General features: G+C 32.7%; 1 protein-coding gene across 4 annotated transcripts; it reads left to right on the forward strand.

The window, feature by feature from the left end:
- Positions 1-223: 223 nt before the first annotated feature.
- LOC131616507 (uncharacterized) lies at positions 224-10,732 on the forward strand. 4 transcript variants are annotated; one of them, XM_058887855.1, is made up of 9 exons: positions 238-565; positions 740-811; positions 7,356-7,934; positions 8,028-8,272; positions 8,372-8,566; positions 8,661-8,753; positions 8,905-9,006; positions 9,111-9,455; positions 10,303-10,732. In XM_058887855.1, exons 3-9 carry the CDS (start codon positions 7,358-7,360, stop codon positions 10,399-10,401), a joined length of 1,656 nt encoding a protein of 551 aa, XP_058743838.1. In that variant the 5' UTR covers positions 238-565; positions 740-811; positions 7,356-7,357; the 3' UTR covers positions 10,402-10,732. The 4 variants fall into 4 exon arrangements, with proteins under 4 accessions (XP_058743835.1, XP_058743838.1, XP_058743836.1 ...); XM_058887853.1 differs by having other exon boundaries at positions 241-565; positions 8,354-8,566; positions 10,303-10,699; XM_058887854.1 differs by lacking the exons at positions 238-565; positions 740-811 and adding an exon at positions 6,477-6,616 and having other exon boundaries at positions 8,354-8,566; positions 10,303-10,705.
- The last annotated feature ends 510 nt before the right edge of the window (positions 10,733-11,242 follow it).

Consider the following 11,242-nt stretch of genomic DNA (forward strand, 5'->3'; position numbering starts at 1 on the left):
TTCACTTATCTATATAAAATTAATAATAAAACAAATTTCTATTAATGTTAAATAATAGTTAATTTATTTTAAAAAAACTATAATAATAATAATAATAATAATAATAATAATAATAGTAATAATAATAATAATAATAATAATAATAATAATAATAATATTCTTACTCACTATACCATGAATTAAAAAAAATACCAAATCGTATTCATCTCCTCTCCTTTGTATTCAGCCTTTTCGCTTCAATATACGATTTCAATCTGATTCCTTCTTTTCGTCTCCACAAACCCTTTCGATTTCAATGTGTTCATTCAAATTCAAACCCTAAAAATGATTTGAAATTGGAATTAAACATCTTCACTCAATATGGAACCCTAATAATCAACCCTACCAATCATTTGAACGGTCATATTCGCTTCGTTCAATTGCAAATTCACAACCCGTATTTCTGTAAACAGGTTTTCTGGTGTTCTATTCTGCTACTCCGCAATCTAAAGTTCTTCAATCGGTCGTTCTACTGCTCGATTCTGTTACTCGACAATCAACAATTCTACAGTCAATCAATTTCCAGGTAATAATGTGCTTTCCTTCTTGGATTCATAACTCTATTTTCTAGCTGGTGAGTCTTTCCTTGTCTTTGTAGTTGCTTGATGCATAAGTATATAACCTCATTTCACGATGCACATCAACTGTTTGACGAAATTCCATATTAGATTGCGTTTGACTTATATTCTCTTCTTTTCAGAAAAATCTTGATTGAGTCACTAGTATCTCACTAACTTCACCAGCTAGAACCTTTGGGTACTTCCATTTTGAAGTAAGTTCTCTAATCATGTTCATATTGGGTTGTTAATTTCTTTACAAATAGTTACCTTCTATATGCGTATTTGAGTATAGGTTTAGATCAATGTATTCCTATCTATCTCCTTCATTACAAATCGGATATAGGTATGGATTTGTGCATAGGGTTAGTAATTGAATATGGTTAAATTGAATTCAATATGGTTAACGTATTCCTCTCGTCCTGTTGTGTTCAATGAGGACATATTCCTTCTGTCCAGTTTTGTTCAATGAGGACTTGTGTATTCAATGAGGACTTGTGTGTTCAATGAGGACGACGTTAACATTTGTCATTAGAGTACATTCCTGTAATAATGTGCATGAACGATGGTCCTTGGATTCAAGTAATTTTATTAGAAACATAAGAACATGAAAGAAATAAACCCTCCAAACATAAAGATAATAGTTTTTCATTAACACTAATTTCACTAAAAAAATTGTTATGAAACTGAAACTTAGGCGGTATTACAAATCTCCTTAATGTAGGATGGTCCAAGGATCAATTTGGTTGTTGCATATCAGGTTTTTATGATGCCAAGAGTTTATGGTCCAAGAGTTTAATAATAACTTGATAACCAAATGTTAATATACTCATCATAGTTCTTATGTAAAAAAATGCTATTCTAAGCTCTAAAGGAAAGTTTTTACAAGCACACCATAACAATTGTAAATTGCACATGTAAATCTTAGTAAGATGCTCAAATTATACCTAATGTTCAAATAATTCTGCACGGGAGATGGTTCTGCTACAGATTTATGAATCTTTCATTTATATCTAAAACCATCAACATACACATAACACATGTTATACACAAAGATTCAATAAAATGGGAAATTATATATTACTATAAAAATAGAAACATTATTTCAAAGTATTTGTGTGGCATTTATACAAATTAATAACTTAATTAAAATAAAAAGAGAAGAATGAAATTTGGCAACACGGGACAATATGTGGCGTTGATTAAGAGTTGATTAAGAGTGTATGGATGTTGGGGGTTGATAGATTCTTAATGTAATAGGATGACTATTGTTTTTTAGTTGTATAAAAAATGCCTTATGTGTTGTTTTGCAGCCACTGCTTCATTCTTATATGCAGTGTATTAATAAAGATGTCTTTTAAAAACTAAAAAGAAGATGGAACTGACACTGAAATAAGTTTTGCTGAAGTAAGACATTAACACTAAACTGAACTAGATCTATAATTTTTACAAGATGATACAATCATAAGCAAAATGCAGCAGTTGTTCAAGTGGTAATTTTGATTTAACACAATCAATAACCTATGAATTTCTCTTCCTCAAGTGACACTAACCACAGGCGAGATCCTTGCATAAACTAATTGACATGTTATTGCCGACGATTGCCCAAAAAGTGTGGTAACCGGCTATTTGCTCAGCGAAAGAACTAGAGACGAAAGAGTGGAAGGATTGTGTGCGGAAAAATATAGTCGTTATCAATTTTTTCCTTAACTCATCTAAACCTTTAAATAAATCGGGTGGTTTATAAAACTTGTCCACCCATGAACCACTTAATTAATGACTCACACTAGCTAGATGTCACCTATATTTCCATATTATCTAAATAATATTTAAATTATTTAGGTTTGTGTCTAGCCAAATATTTCTCTTGTGTTTAGCATAAATGCCTCTCCATTCATGATTTCATGATTGCATGTATTATGTGTATTTTATGGACATAGTTTAAAAGAGGGGACAAGCACAAACACACACGGTCCTCTTAATATCACATATAAAATTTTAATGATTAACCTTTTTTTTCAATATCACATTCAATAATATTAAATTTTAATTATGAGTTTTTCTTTATATTATTTTTTTTCTTCTTTCTTTTTCATATTTATTTTTTGATGGTTAAAATCAAGTAGGGTCAATATGGTTGAGAGTATATATGAGCAACAAAGAATCTAATGTGGAAGTGAAAACTATTTATGAGGATTATGTATTCATCTTGTCCTGTTTAAACATTTAAATTGCTTTACACATTTATATTGTTTTTTCTATATATAGTTCTTGTCATGTTTTATTCTTTCTTTAGGACTGCTCATGATTTGATAGTCTTTAATTTAAGATACAATGTTTTGGTTTCTTTTGTAGTCATGCCAATTGATAAATCATGGATTGACAAATCACAAGACACGCTTGAATATGAAAATGGATTAATTAATTTTTTGAATTTCGCATTTCACCATAAATCTATTGATGGTCTTAAGATAAAGTGCCCATGTTCAAAATGTGGTTTCAAGAAGTGGGGAACATGGGATGAGGTTTATGTACACCTCAAAAATAGACCTTTTCCAAAAAATTACAAAGTTTGGAACTGGCATGGTGAAAGGTCAAGTATAAAAGAGCCTCAAGTAGTTGAAAGGGCACATGTCACGGAAGATACCTTTCAACCACAAAATACAATGGAAAACATGGTCCATGATGCATTTGGATTTACCCAAAGTAGTCCGAATAATCTTGATCCATCTTCTGAGCACAATCGCGAAGGGCGTAATTCAACGTGCGGTGAAGATAAGGTCGAGTTTTTTGAGTTGTTAAAAGATGTTAATCAACCATTATATGAAGGGTGTACAAACTACTCAAAGTTATCATTTCTAATTAAATTGTATCATATAAAATGCTTGTGTGGAGTAAGTGACAAAGCAATGACTATGATTATAGAGTTATTAAAAGACGTGTTTGTAGATGCCAAGATTCCTGTTTCATTCTATGAGGCTAAGAAAATAATCAACAAACTTCGTCTTGATTATACTAAGATAGATGCTTGCCCAAATGATTGTATGTTATATTGGGGTGAAGAAAATCAAGACTTAGAAGAATGCAAACGATGCAAAACATCTAGGTGGAAGGATGACAAGAAGAAGAAATCTGCAAAGATACTACGCTACTTTCCACTAAAGCCAAGATTACAACGACTTTTTATGTGTTCTAAAACCGCAGAGTCTATGAGATGGCATGCATTGGAGGCTAATCAAGATGGGATGATGAGACATCCTAGAGATTCTGAGGCATGGAAAACATTTGACTTACTGCATCCAGAATTTGCTACGGATTCTCGAAATGTACGACTTGGCCTAGCCACTGATGGCTTTAACCCTTTTGGTGTGATGAGTACTAACTATAGCATTTGGCCCGTAGTTCTTATCCCATATAATCGCCCTCCTTGGGAGTGCATGAAGCATACATCAACAATCCTTTCTATGATCATTCCTGGAAAACAAGCGCCAGGAAATAATATAGATGTGTACTTACAACCTCTTATCAAAGAGTTGAAAGAATTGTGGTATGATGGAGTTCAAACATTAGATTTGTCAAAAAATGAAATATTTATGATGAAGGCAGCTTTGATGTGGACTATTAGTGACTTTCCAGGGCTTGGAACTTTATCAGGATGGAACACACACACTAAGCTTGCTTGCCCCACATGTAATAATGATACTGAAAATTATAGATTAAAGAAAGGTGGGAAATGGTGTTTTATGGGTCATCGTCGATTTTTAGAAAAAGGTCATAAATTTCGATTGAGTCGGTCTCGTTTTAATGGAAAAGTTGAGCTAAGAGATGCGCCCGCTACTTTGTCAGGGCTAGATATCTTGAACCAGTTAAAGGGAGTAAATGTTGCCTTTGGAAAAGTGTTAGAATCTAAAGACAAAGATGGAGGAAAAAGAAAACGGAAAAAGAAAACTATTGATGAAGGACCAAGGCAGTGGAGGAAGAAAAGTATATTTTTTGATCTTCCTTATTGGGATTCCAATTTGTTGCGCCATAATTTAGATGTTATGCACATTGAAAAAAATGTTTGTGATAATGTTGTATACACTTTGCTCAATGAAACTGGGAAATCAAAAGATAACCTTAAAGCTCGTGAGGATCTTAAATTAATGGGAATAAGGAAGGATCTTTGGCCAGATAGTAATAAAAGATTCCGCCCATCTTTATTTACAATGTCAAATTCAAATAAAGATATATTCCTACAAACTTTGAAGAATACTATTTTTCCTGATGGATACTCAAGTAACATTTCTAGGTGTGTTGACATAAACAATCGAAAACTTTTTGGGATGAAAAGCCACGATTGTCATGTTCTTATGGAGCAAATACTACCTATTGCTATACGAAATGTCCTACCAGACAATGTGACTGCAGTGTTAGTAGAGTTATGTTCATTCTTTCGTCAATTATGTGCCAAGAGTTTAAGTCACTTGGATCTCGATAGACTCCAGTCTCGAATCATTCTCACTCTTTGTCACTTAGAAATGTTATTTCCTCCTTCATTTTTTACAATCATGGTTCATTTGACTTGTCATCTTGTTGGTGAAGCAAAACTTGGAGGTCCAGTACACTATCGTTGGATGTATCCTATTGAAAGGTGGTCAACTCACTTCCTTTTAAGGTTATTCTTGTATCTCCCCTTTAAGTTATTAACAATTGCTACTTTTAAACCCCCTTTTTTAGGTACTTGGGACACTTGAAATCCTATGTTAGGAATAAGGCACAACCCGAAGGTTCTATTGCTGAAGGATATCTTGCAGAAGAGGTTCTCACATTTTGCTCTCAATATATAGATGACATTGAGACTCGAATCAATAGACCTTCGCGTGTTGATGATTATCCTGATGAAAGAGATTCATCCCACAGATCTACAATTTTTCCACCTATAGGCAGGGCAGTAGGAGCATTCTCGACCTTTGATTTATCAACCATGGAGAAAACTCAAGCACATCGATATGTGTTGTTAAATTGTCCCCAAGTCAAACCTTATATAGAGTGAGTACCTCAAAGATTTTCAAATGATGTCAAGTTTGGTAAGATATATGATATTAATCATCCTAAATTAATATAAATTATATATGTAGTGAATTTAAAGAGTACTTACGGATACGATCTAAGAGGCGAAGGCAGTCAACAACAGAGATAGAGAAAATGATCAGTAAAGATTTCATTATTTGGTTTCCTCAAAGGGTTGGTTAAATTTCCCATAATTTTTGCTTACCTTTTTTTATGGATGTTTATAGAATTATGTAAATTATTAAATCATTTTTCGGTTTAAATTTAGATTATGAACCCAGACATATCAAATATAGTGTCAGATGATCTCAAGTATCTTGCAAAAGGTCCAACAACACAAGCTAGAAGATATTCCGCATTTAATATCAATGGATTCAAATTTCGAACCTTAGCACGAGAGCATGGGTTGAAAACCCAAAATAGTGGTGTTTATTTAACATCTTCAACATCGTGTGTTTCTAGTAGTGTCGATACAAACTTCAGAGAAGCAGATTTGTTATATTATGGGAAATTAGAAGATATCATTGAGCTTAACTACTATGGCCGATTTAAAGTTACTCTATTCAAATGTAAATGGGCTGACACAACTAGGGATAGGGGGTACAAAAAAGATGCATGGGGTTTTAGTTCCGTTAATTTTTCAAGAAGTATTCACACTGGTGATCGTGAAGAACACGATCCGTACATTGAGGCCTCACAAGCTCAAATGGTCTATTATGTGAATGATGAGATAGATAAAGACTGGAGTGTTGTTGTCAATTTGAAGCCAAGAGACTTATATGATATGGGAGATCAAATAGAAATTGAACTTTGTCCTGAGCAAAACTTGGATCAATTTTTTGGAGACTTTGATGATCTGTCTTTAATAAGGGAGGATGTAGATGATGAACTAATAAGTGAGGGGCATGTTAATGATGAGATTGATGGAGATGAACTTATGTCAGAATAAGAGCAATGACTATATATAGGTGATGATCTAATTATTTGTATCATTGTTAAATACTTGTATTTGAAAAATGTTTTGTTGACTAGAACTCTTCCATTGATAAAATAGAACCCTATTTATTTTATGTAGAACAAGTGTTGCACATATAGTTTCCAGAACTTTTGTTAGGTATATAGTTTCTACATGTTTCCAAAAAAATTAACTCGTTTGCTTTGTTAGGTTATATGACAAAACTGGATTGATCTTTTGGAGTTATAAAAGAAAATTGTGGATATAACATAAGCTTTGTCACTTAAATGAGTAGTTGTACTAAGATAACTTTGAAGCCACATATGCGAAATAATGTACATATTAGTGTATCTTAGTGATCCCACCAACCTTTCTTATGATGCACTAAAATATGTGCAGTGTTGTGCATAACTGTGAGTGTGACTCCCTACTGGTACAACAACAACTTGACTCCATTTTCTTACCCTCACCTTTTCTAAAACACATTATTACTTTATCAAGTGCTTTATGGTTTTGTTAATTTGTTGCATTTGAACCTAAATCCATGTCATGTACATTAAATATAACTGAATGATGTTGCCTTCTGATGTTTATTACAACTGTTGGTGTTGTTATGTGAAGTATGTGGGACTTTGATGTGATGATTTACATTTCATATTATGACTTTGATGTTCCTATAAATATATACTTCATATTACTTGCAAATTCTTCATGTTATGTTTTTTTAATTGACTATTTTATTTTATATGCAGCAATGCCAAAGCCAAGGAGGATTACAAATTTTCTTAAATTAGCTAATCAGAGCTCCACACATGTTGCATCTGTACCTAATGATTCAGTTCATAATCTAGTAGCTCCTCTTGCACCAAATCTTGTGTCTACTACTGCACCAATTGATGATCATGTATCAACTCATTTACCTCATCAAGCATCCTCTCAACCTTCTCAACAAAGTGTTGAAAGTTCTCATCTTAGAGAAAATGTATCATCTCAATTACCTAACCAAACATCCTTACAAACTACACAACAAAGAGCTGAAAGTTCACATCGTAGAGCTAATGTAACATCTCAATTACCTAACCAAACATCCTCACAACTTTCAGAAGAAAGGGCCGAAAGTTCTCGTCTTAAAGATAATGTATCATCTCAATTACCTAGTCAAACATCCTCACAATCTTCACAACAAAGTGCTGAAAGTTCTCATCTTAGAGCTAATGTATCATCTCAATTAAATAAGCAAGCATCCTCACAACCATCACAACAAAGAGGTGAAAGTTCTCAACACAGAGGTGGTCGAGCATCTACCCATTATTGGCTTGTAGATGCACAAGGTATAATATATTGAAATTTTTTAATCTAGTTATGTGTTGTATTTTTTATTATATATTTTTTTGGTTTTACTCATATAACTTTATATCTTACAGATAAAAAGCACGGTGCAATTCAAAAATTGCGTTTGACTTATAAGGATGTCAACGACATGCCAAATAATTTGCGTATTATTGTGGAGTTTGATGAATTTCATTCACCTATTGGAGAGGCTGCCGGTTTGCTTGCTGGAGTATGTGGACTACTAGCAACGAATAGTCTATTTTTTCCTATAGGTTTTGATAAGTGGTCAGACATGCCTGAGGAATATTTTGATGAACAATGGAAAAATCTTTTTGAGGTAAATTAATTTTGATTTTACACATTTATTGAGAGTTTGCATATGTAATATTATATGAGACTAACACTCTTTATTTGAAAGCCTCGATTTTGTTTTAAGGTACATGAAGATTTAGCTAAAAGGTATATTGAGGGTTCGATTGGAAAAAAATGGAAGGAATATAGGGGTAATCTTTGGAAAGCTAAAAATAACCCGCTTTTGAGCAAAAGTGAAATCATCAAAAATAGACCTGGCGACGTTCCTCTGGACCATTGGGCATTATTTGTTGAGTATCGCTCAAAACCAGAAACGATGGTACACTATTTTTATCTGTCATTGTATATTGAATAGTTATATATATATATATATAATATTTTTGTTATGTTAAGTAATAAGTTTTCACTTTTAGGATCTTTGTAAGAGAAACCAACAGATAAGGAAGAAACAACTCTTTTCTCATACGTGTGGTGCTAAGTCTTTGGCAAGGAGGAGACATGAGCTAGTATGTTTAACACTATCTTTATCTAAATAATTTTTCATGTTAAGTATTACTTTTTAGACTATTGAGATATTATGTTTAACAATATATTTATCTAAACAAATTTTTTAGACATTAGTTTGATTCACAGTGAATTTGCATTTTAATTTTTTAGACTATTGAGAGTGGTAAGACTATTGGTCGAGGTATAATGTGGAATATGACCCACAAAAAGAAAGATGGAAGCTATGTGAATGAAAAAGCTAAGGAGATTGGGGTAAATTAGTAATCTATATTTCCAAATATGTTTTAAGTTTATGTTTATTGTTTTATAATATATTAAAACGAGTGATAGTCATTGGTTATTTGTATTTTATGTAGGAAAAAATTGACCAGCATTTAAATCAAAACCCTGAGGCTTCTGCTGAAATTTCTTCAAATGATGTTGTTGGAAAGGTATTAGGAAGAGAGCATCCTGGCCGTGTTCGAGCAATGGGCATGGGAGTGGTTCCTACCACTGCTTTTAAACATACCACTACAAGACTTAGTGGTATGGATTTTGGTTCTTCAAGTGGTAGTACTTCAAGTGGTAGTTCTTCATTGGTGGAACAAAGACTTGCATCTGTGACAGCTCTATTGGAGGCAGTTGTTGGATACATTAGTAAGAAAGAAGGTGGTACACTTCCTGTAGAGTTGGCTGCCGTACTTGCAAATCAAACACAACAGGTATATTAATTAGTTAATAATTTTTGTTGAATTTTTAGTTTTAGATTTCAAGTTTAAAATCAATGTAGTTAATTTTGTAGCTTCTATGTGCTGTATTTCTGTGATTTCGTCGAGAATTAGAAGCATAATCATCATGCCTTAGAGTTTTAGTGTGGCCTAATGTATTAGAGAAGATAGTGATTAATTAGTTGGCGTTTGGAGTCTTTGGAAATCGAGGAACGAGAAAGTACTCCGAAATGAGGAAATTCCAATGATATTGGCACGTGGTGCAAATCCTAGTGCGTGCCTTGGAATCAATTTCAATTAATCATATCGTTTATGGTATTCTGTTATTGGGGGGCAGTGGTAGTAGATGCGCCGTTGGCGGTTCTGTGCTATATATGTCCTGAAGTTTTCTGGCTGCTAGTCAGGTATTGGGTAGTTGATTGCGCAGTAACGTGAGTTTGTGTGCTGGTTTTGCCGGTGTTTGGTGCGGCAGTGCTTTGTTGTTTTTCTTTATATATTGTTGGGTGTGTAGAGATGTGTATTTTCAGGCTGTGTTCTAAGTTACAGAGGTGTCATTGGGTGTAGGTTTGTTTTTATCTTTTGAGGATGAGGTAAATTTATATTCTGAATTGGTAATTAGGGTGGCTTTGTAGGCGAATTTGTAGTTTTTTCTTTTTTTGCTCTGTAACCGTTATATACTGAGGATCTCTGTTGTAATGTTGCACTTGTGCTTTTCTTATGTTATTATATTGTTTTTGGCATTTGTTGAAAAAAAGCCCAAAGCTGCATATGGCTGGTGTTTATTGTACAATTCATAATATAGTGAATAGTTGTAATATAATAATTGTTTTGTTTTTCGTAGGCTTCCGAAGTAGAAAGTGAACCTCCATCACCTTGTGATATAAGAAGATCATCAGATGCAAGCAATACACATGAAGAAAATCATCAGAGTCCTTCATAGGACATATGATTTTCTATGGCACTTTTATGTTCTAAAACTTGTTTTTTTGAGAATAGTTTAAGATAATGGATACAAAAGTTGTTGGTCATTTTTATGTTTTAATATTTTTGGAATAGATTGCAATACTTATATAAAAAATTTAAAGTTACCATGTAATTTTGATTTTCTCTATGATTTGAGTTTAGCTTTGTTGGTTTCTATATTCTTCTATAGTCCAATATTGTTAGGTTAAGGTTGACTATTTGTTTTTAATTCCTATCAGTGTGTTCATATTGGTGATCATGCAATTTTTTTATTTAGGATAGTCATTGTTCCATATAGCAGCCATAGGTCTGACTGCTATTATAGTGCAATTCAGTACCAATTTTTGCTAAATTGTGGCACCAGTCCTCATAAGGCAACTAGTTATTGACAAACTAACATGATATTTACAAGGGTTTGTAATTGTTCATATATGTTATTATAACAATAAATATATGTTCATATGTGTTATTACAAGTGTCAGTACCAATTGTTTTTACGAGAAAGAAAAAATCTAAAGTTATTATAGCTATTTTAACTTAAGTGTTGGTGTTAAATTTGACAAAAAGTTAAATTTATTTTAGCAAAATTCAAAGAGATCTTAAATTAATTTGAAATTTGTGGCGGTTATACAATTTAATTTTACTTAATAAAATATGTAAATTACGACGGTTTTAAATGACGTAAGCTTTGGTATATTACGACGGTTTTAACTGACGTAAATGTTGAAGCTATTTGTTTATTACGTGAACTATATGACGTTTGTAACAGCCACTAATTTCAAATAGGAACCGCCACTCTAAATTATGTAAAATACGTC

The sequence above is a fragment of the Vicia villosa genome, linkage group LG7 (assembly GCF_029867415.1).
Source record: "Vicia villosa cultivar HV-30 ecotype Madison, WI linkage group LG7, Vvil1.0, whole genome shotgun sequence".
Taxonomy (NCBI): Eukaryota; Viridiplantae; Streptophyta; class Magnoliopsida; order Fabales; family Fabaceae; genus Vicia; species Vicia villosa.

What these genes read in the sequence shown, in the direction of transcription:
- LOC131616507 (XM_058887852.1), top strand. Translation starts at nt 2,954, where the DNA reads ATGCCAATTGATAAATCATGGATTGACAAATCACAAGACACGCTTGAA. An exon ending in TGGATGTATCCTATTGAAAG is followed by an intron (nt 5,230 to 5,315) that starts GTGGTCAACTCA and finishes CCCCTTTTTTAG; the next exon opens with GTACTTGGGACACTTGAAAT. An exon ending in CAAGTCAAACCTTATATAGA is followed by an intron (nt 5,628 to 5,716) that starts GTGAGTACCTCA and finishes TTATATATGTAG; the next exon opens with TGAATTTAAAGAGTACTTAC.